General features: G+C 42.3%; 1 protein-coding gene across 1 annotated transcript in view; it reads right to left on the bottom strand.

Annotated features, from left to right (window-relative positions):
- Positions 1–1,019: 1,019 nt before the first annotated feature.
- Positions 1,020–8,579, bottom strand: part of MAPDA (N6-Methyl-AMP deaminase) — a 70,532-nt gene continuing 62,972 nt past the window's right edge. Inside the window, exons 9-10 of the mRNA XM_075342725.1 lie at positions 8,469–8,569; positions 1,020–1,427 (exon numbers count right to left, since the gene is read on the bottom strand). Coding sequence (XP_075198840.1) covers positions 1,227–1,427; positions 8,469–8,569 — 302 coding nt within the window. The 3' untranslated portion in view covers positions 1,020–1,226. The remainder of the gene's footprint in view (positions 1,428–8,468; positions 8,570–8,579) is intronic.

Here is an 8,579-nt window from a genome sequence, read left to right as displayed (position 1 = left end):
CTGCTGAAGACTCCTGTGCCTGTCATCATGAAAAAAGTTATGGCTCTTGGAAAAACAAAAACTAAAAATGGAAAATTACCCGAGGTTAAAAGTTGGGCAAAATATACATAGGTGTGATTATAGATACATCTCTGGACATGCAGTTCGGGGGGAGGGGCAGTGCAGCAGTGGTGACAGTGCTAGGAGAGGAGGAGAGCTGATCAAAGGGATTGTAATATGACTCAGCTAAACTCCGGTGCACCACCACTCCCTCACACCGACTCATGCAGGAGGTTAAACCAGGAGATCAGAGCCATATGATTAAATCTCACATGCTGAGAAATCTGCTCTAAGCTATGATTTTTCCATGGAGTGTTGCTGCCTTTTTATGATTGATCAGCGTCTGACATGGAGAAATTCACACCCCCAAAACCCTGAGAACACCCACTTGGACTTGAAAAAAATGTAACTCATTGGGTGCCAAATACTTTGATTGCTAATATCGCTGCAATGGAGAGACAAAATGATGGAAAAAAAAAGTGTTTTACTCCGCTCTGCAGCCACTATTATATTGTGTGTCCAATTCAACATGAAAAATTAGAGGGAGGACTGTCAATCACTTAATAGGTCTGCCCACCGGACTTATATGCATATAACCACCAAGGCTTAAAAAAATCTGATCAGCTCATCCCGCTGTATAACATCCTGCTGGCAGATCAGAAACCATTTTCAACATAAAAGGTTCCCTTTTAAATCATACATAAGTGCTTATGCAGACACCAATTTTTTCATATGCGATTTTTATACGTGTTTTGTGAATAAAACTTGTGGTGTTGTTAACATGTCCGTCTGTTTTTGTGGACCGAGTAATTGATACAAAACACGGAGATATGTCCAATTGTGATCAGAATCATGGATCAATATAGCCAATACTAGTTTATGGGTTCATGAAAAAATTGGGCATCACTCAGATGCCATGCGTGTGCTGTCATGTTGGATATGAGGAGCCTGGGTGCGCTACATAAAACAAAGGAGTCCAATTCACTAAAATATATATTTATCTCATAAAGGTAATCTTTAAAAATAGCTTCAGCCATTGAGCTGTATATAACAGAATAAAATAACATGTGCATTGTAGTACACAGTCTGTGGATCAGTGATGGGTGCAGTCTCGGTAAGGTTTAGGCTTCAGGGAGAAGGACCTTCCAGTTCCTGAGGTTGTAGGTCAGTGACATGATCAGTGGATATTACTGCACATTTCTGAAAACCTCCGCTTTCATCTGCCTCCACTTCTCTTTTAAATCACATTTGACATGTTGTGGAGCAAAAATGTAATCGATGGCTCGGTCTGACAGATCCCATATTTGATGTGGGGTCAGGTTAAATGTGTTAGCAGCTATTTCATACTCCAAGGAGAGATCTGTAGCAAAGACGCCTTTGTCATCAGTCTATAAAATAATAAAATCAAAAGATATTGGGTTACATTTATCAGTTTATTAGCTCCACTTTTCTTTCTTAGCAATATTTCATTGTCATAAATGCCTAAGCCAAATGGACCAACATGTTATGTCATTTATTACTCCATTTATATTACCTGTGTTAAAACTTAAAAAGGATGAGGAAAGGTGGTGTGACTAACCGTTTGGTGTGACGCACAACATATTCGTCAATGCATTTCTACAGAAAAGTCACCAAAAAAGATGTATATACAGTGCCTTGCGAAAGTATTCGTCTCACTTGAATTTTTCAACCTTTTCCCAGATTTCAGGCTTCAAACATAAAGATAAAAATTTTAATGTCATGGTGAAGAATCAACAGCAAGTGGGACACAATTGTGAAGTTGAATGAAATTTATTGCTTATTTTAAAAACTTTAAAAAAAAACAAAAAAAAAAAACAAAACAGAAAATTACGGCGTGCGATATTATTTGTCCCCTTTAAATTAATACTTTGTAGCACCACCTTTTGCTGCGATTACAGCTGCAAGTCGCTTGGGGTATGTCTCTATCAGTTTTGCACATCGAGAGACTGAAATTCTTGCCCATTCTTCAATTTTTTAATCATTTTTTATTCTTCTGTGCTTTCCCTCTCTCTCTTCTATATGCTATGCCTAGTTTTGTTGCACCATCTGGCGTGCACACTTTTATGTGTACATTAATCCATATGTTCTCTATGTATATTCTTCCAGTATTCCTTTCCTGGATTAGCACTCTCCTCTTCCTGGACCTTTTTACCATCTCGGATACGCTGTCCCTAACGATTATCAAGTACATGAAGACACTGGATTCGCTATTTATATTGTGTTTCTTTATTGTCCATATTATTGTTGTTATCACCTGGGTCGCGTATCTCCCTCTGGCCCTGTGTTCACTTGGTCATTTACCTCTGCACGCGCGGCACGTCTGTTCCTTCCTGATGTGGGCGTGCTTGCCGTCGCCTTGGTTGCCGCGCTCTCGCGGGAGTGGGATGACGCGTCCCTGCTCCCGCGCGTGCGTGTTGCCGCCCGACGGCTGGCCCGCCCCCATCGGGATGCTGCCGACGTGCGCGCGCGTCACTTGAGGATGTGACGTGCGCGGAAGTATGTGCGCGCCCTATAATAAAAACCCCTGGACTGCAACGAGCATAGCGCTGCCTTCTCCCTCCCTGAGGAAGCCGAATCTGAGCACGGTGCTCACATAGGCGAAACGTACGTTGGTGGGGTATGGGGGAGCCTCCTTCCTGTGTTCTTGGGATCATGCATTAGCCACTTTAAATATGCACTGGCCACTTTTTTTTTTCTGTATGTATTGCTATATTTACCGGACGGTATTATGCCTCATTAATGAATTTGGGTGTGTCTGAGCAGGCTACTACATGTACTGATGCACATGCACTTTATTTGTATACCCTTCGTTTTATGCCTGTTCCGACATTGCCCTTCTGCTTTATGTATGTCACTCCAATTGGCCATTCGTGATTATTGCCTATTATTCTGATCCTGATTATGCATCTTCACACCCCTATGTGTTTTTATCCTCTTTTTTGCTGTTTGCACATCTTTTTATGGTAATTAATAAAATATATTCACTTCATTGGCACTTTTTGACTCCAGTCCTCCTATTTTCATATTGGTTACTTGAGTCTGTGCAATGGTCATACTGACCAAACTGGGCTAGACAATGCCCAGCATGACTTTTCATACTGCTGTATGGGGGTCCCTATATTTAACCTAAATTAATACTTTGTAGCACCACCTTTTGCTGCGATTACAGCTGCAAGTCGCTTGGGGTATGTCTCTATCAGTTTTGCACATCGAGAGACTGAAATTCTTGCCCATTCTTCCTTTGCAAACAGCTCGAGCTGAGTGAGGTTGGATGGAGAGCGTTTGTGAACAGCAGTTTTCAGCTCTTTCCACAGATTCTCGATTTTATTCAGGTCTGGACTGTGACTTGGCCATTCTAACATCTGGATACGTTTATTTGTGAACCATTCCACTGTAGATTTTGCTTTATGTTTGGGATCATTGTCTTGTTGGAAGACAAATCTCTGTCCCAGTCTCAGGTCTTTTGCAGACTCCAACGGGTTTTCTTCAAGAAAGGTGTATTTGGCTCCATCCATCTTCCCATCAATTTTAACCATCTTCCCTGTCCCTGATGAAGAAAAGCAGGCCCAAACCATGATGCTGCCACCTTGTTTGACAGTGGGGATATTGTGTTCAAGGTGATGAGCTTTGTTGCTTTTACGCCAAACATATCGTTTGGCATTGTGCCCAAATAGTTTGATTTTGGTTTCATCTGACCAGAGCATCTTCTTCCACATGTTTGGTGTGTCTCCCAGGTGGCTTGTGGCAAACTTTAAATGACACTTTTTATGGATATCTTTGAGAAATGCATTTCTTCTTGCCACTCTTCCATAAAGGCCAGATTTGTGCAGTATACGACTGATTGTTGTCCTATGGACAGACTCTCCCACCTCAGCTGTAGATCTCTGCAGTTCATCCAGAGTGATCATGGGCCTCTTGGCTGCATCTCTGATCAGTCTTCTCCTTGTTTGAGATGAAAGTTTGGATGGACGGCCAGGTCTTCGTAGATTAGCAGTGGTATGATACTCCTTCCATTTCAATATGATCACTTGCACAGTGCTCCTTGGGATGTTTAAAGTTTTGGAAATCTTTTTGAAACCAAATCTGGCTTTAAACATCTCCACAACAGTATCACGGACCTGCCTGTTGTGTTCCTTGGTCTTCATGATGCTATCTGCGCTTTAAACAGAACACTGAGACTATCACAGAGCGGGTGCATTTATACGGAGACTTGATTACACACAGATGGCTTATATTTATCATCATCAGTCATTTAGGACAACATTGGATCATTCAGAGATCCTCAATGAACGTCTGGAGTGAGTTTGCTGCACTGAAAGTAAAGGGGATGAATAATATTGCACACCCCAATTTTCAGTTATTTTTTTAAAAGTTTAAAATAAGCAATACATTTTGTTCAACTTCACAATTGTGTCTCACTTGTTGTTGATTCTTCACCATAACATTAAAATTTATATCTTTATGTTTGAAGTCTGAAATGTGGGAAAAGGTTGAAACATTTAAGGGGGCCGAATACTTTTGCAAGGCACTGCACCCAGTCAGGTCATAGCTGCATTAAAAAAGGTGTGGAAGAAATAATGTTGAAACTATTGTTAAATTTATATAAAGTTGGAACTTATGCAAAATTCTATATTAAGATGCAGCACATTGTATAAATTCAATTCACATGTATAAAAGTCACATATATACATTTTTGCATTGACGAGTGACATTTGACAGTTTTGTCTCAGACACTTATCTAACATTGGGAAGTATACTACCATGCTTAAAACGTTGCACTGGCATAACCTGTCCACAAATTATCATCAAGGTGCGACACCATGAGTGGCAAAGTATATGTGACTACACTAAAGATAGTGGATAAAGTTTATTAACAATGATGTGGCCAAATCTTTAAAGGAAATCTGTCACCAGGTTTTCACCATCAAATATATGTATATGTACAAGTAGCCCTGCAAAAGTCAAGTCCGGCACAACCTTGACATGGCCAGTCCATTCCTCCGTTACAGAAAAATCAGCATTTGAATTGAAATGACAGACTCTGTAGATCAGAAGCATCTGTCACTCCTGCTATATTCCCTGCCCTTTGTGTGTGCGCTGTGCATAGGTAGAAAACTGTCAATCAGTGGTGTAACAAGGATTATACTGAACTGAGCATTAAGAGACCTGATATATCTGCAGCAAATATAACAGCAATTTTAACAAAACTGCAGCAAGTAGCCCAGTAAGAGACATGTATTAGAATCAGGGTCTCTGCCCTTACATCATGCTGCTCCTAGGAAGCAAAAACCTGGTGACAGATTCCTTTTAATGAAAAAGAATGGGTATCTTCATAGAACTGAGAAATTATTTTGTAAGTAGATGAGTTTACCAGTAAATCCTTAAATCAATACATCTATGTTGCATGATACGGTCATGGCCAAAAGTGTTGGCACCCTTGAAATTGTTCCATAAAATGAAGTATTTCTAACATAAAATTATTATATAAAGCAGAGAAAAAGTCATATTGGACATAATTTCACACAAAACCCCAAAAGTGGGCCAGACATAATTATAGGTACCTTTCCAAAATTGTGGGTAAACAACTTTGTTTCAAGCATGAAATGGTCGTCCAAACTCACATGTGGCAAGTAACAGGTGTGGGCAATATGAAAATCACCTGAAAGCATATAAAAAGGGGAAAAGATGACTCAATCTTTGCATTGTGTGTCTGTTTGTGGCACACTGAGCATGGAGAATAGAAAGAGAACTGTCTGAGGACTTGAGAACCAAAATTGTTGAAAAATATCAACAATCTCAAGAGATCTTAATGTTTCTTTGATCACGGTGCACAACATAAATCAAGAAATTTACAAGCCATGACACTTTATCTAATATCCCTGGATACGGCAGGGAAAAATTTATGAAAGGTTGCAACGCAGGATAGTCCACATGGTGGATAAGCCGGTCCAATCAAGTTCCAAAAAAAATTCAAGCTGTCCTGCCGGCTCAAGGTGCATCAATGTCAGACCAAACTATCCCTCGACATTTGAATGAAATGAAACGCTATGGCAGGAGACTCAGGAGTACCACACTGCTGACACAGACATAAAAAACCAAGACTGCAGTTTGCCAAATGTCCATGAGTAAGCCAAAATCCTTCTGGGAGAAGAGTCTTGTGGACAGATGAGACCAAGGTGTTTTGTGGTAAAGCACATCATTCTACTGTTTACCGAAAATAGAATGAGGCATTCAAAGAAAAGAACACAGTACCTACAGTCAAATATGGTGGAAAATCAAAGATGTTTTGGGGCTGTCTTGCAGCCCCTGGCACTGGGTGTCTTAACTGTGTGCAAGGCATCATGAAATCTGAAGATTACCAAAGGATTTTGGGTCCCAATACAGTACCCAGTGTCAGGAAGCTGGGTTTGCATCCTACGTCATGGGTCTTTTAGCAGGACAATGACCCCAAACATACTTCAAGAAGCCTCCAGAAATGGTAGGAAACAAAGAGCTGGAGAGTTCTGAAGTGGCAGCAATGAGTGCGGATCTAAATCCCATTTAACACCTATAAGAGATGTTAAAATTGCTGTTGGGAGAAGAAACCCTTCAAATGTGAGCGACCTGGAGCAGTTTGTAAAAGAAGAGTGGTCCAAAATTCCAGTTGAGAGGAGTAATAAGCTTGTTGTTAGTTATAGGAAGCAATAGATTACAGTTATTTATTCCAAAGGGTGTGCATCAAATATTAAAGGAGTTGGCCGACAAACTCAAAAATTTTTGTTAATCTAATCTGTGCTGTATTGTCATATAAATCACCCCTACATTGTTATTTTTTGTTTTCTAACTTTTGTTCCTCTTGAATTATCCCTTTATTCTCTGCAGCTCCTTGTTTACATTCAGTTCCAGCATACATGATAACTTCCTGTGCTAAACATCCCAGTCACAGCTGGCACCGCCTGGCCTCACTGTCCAGCCCCTCCCCCTGCCCGGCCTCACTGTCCAGTCTCGCCCCCTGCACACACATTCCCTGACAGTATTCTGCCCCAGCACCTGACCTGTTATTACTACAGCATTGGAAATAACAGCCCCACATCGGGCTCTGCACCCCCACCACATCGGGCTCTGTACACCACACACACATATGGCTCTGCACCGCACACACACATATATGGCTCTGCACCGCACACACACATATATGGCTCTGCACCGCACACACACATATATGGCTCTGCACACCGCACACACACATATATGGCTCTGCACCGCACACACACATAGGGCTCTGCACCGAAAACACACACATATGGCTCTGCACCGCATACACACATATGGCTCTGCACCCCACACACACATAGGGCTATGCACCGCGCACACACACATAGGGCTCTGCACCCCGCACACACACATAGGGCTCTGCACCGCACACACACATAGGGCTCTGCACCACACACACACACACACACACACACACACACACACACACACACACGGCGCTCTGTACCGACCCCCCCTACCCCCATAGGGAACACATGTAGGGAATACATACTCACCCATCCTCGGTTCCTGCCGCTCCTGCACGTTCGCACGCTGTCTTTGCTCTGGCCATATCAGCACTATAGTGACGTCACCGCTGTCCTGAACTGTCAGATACAGACTGCACGGGCAGTGATGAAAAGTAGCGCTGCGCTCCCTCTCATCAACGCTTTCAAATATATCGGCATCTGTGATGCCGGTACATTTGAATGTGCGATCCTGAGCAGGGGGCCCGGTGCTGGCGGTGACACCACGGCAGCCGCTGCTAGGCCCCTCCCCCAGGTCACGGACCCCACAACAGTGCAGGGGAATGTGTGGGAGGGTGCAGGGAAGGGGGGCGGGGACTCCACACACAGTACCCGCCCAGCAGGGCGGCGACATGCTGTTTCCAGATTTGCATGTCAACATGGTCCTGCCCATGTTCACATGAAATGACCGGAAGCAGCAAAATCGCGGCAGGAGCAGTCACATGACCAGTCTGAGCCGGGGGAGAGGGGCTGACAGCAGGGCAGGTAAGTGGTCACAATCTACTTACCTTCCCCAATGTAGCCCAATAGGGTAATAATAAAAAAAAGCAAATTAAGCCGGATAACCCCTTTAACTTTTAGCCAACAATTTTGTCCGGCCCATTTTAGGAGTTTTCTGTGAAATTATGTCCAATTTACCTTTTTTTCTCTGTTTTCTTGTGTTGTTCCAATACACACAAAGGAAATAAACATGTGTATAACAAAATATGTGTAATTGCAATAATTTTCGTAGAGAAATACTTCATTTTCTGGAACAATTTCAAGGGTGCCAATACATAAATGCTGAACCTCATTACCAATCACAGCTAACTAGTACTGGCTTACCATTAAACACGTTCTATGAAGATGACAAATAAACAATAGACTTACACATATTACGGATGGATGATCCAGGTTGTACCAAAATCCGAAATGATGCTTGTCATACGAAAGGACCGTCTGTCCTTTAACATTTGAGGTCAAGCAGAGTTCTATTAAGAG

This window comes from Anomaloglossus baeobatrachus, chromosome 4 (genome assembly GCF_048569485.1).
Source record: "Anomaloglossus baeobatrachus isolate aAnoBae1 chromosome 4, aAnoBae1.hap1, whole genome shotgun sequence".
Classification (NCBI taxonomy): domain Eukaryota; kingdom Metazoa; phylum Chordata; class Amphibia; order Anura; family Aromobatidae; genus Anomaloglossus; species Anomaloglossus baeobatrachus.
Note: the sequence above shows the minus strand (reverse complement) of the source record. Positions and strands in the feature narration are given on the sequence as shown.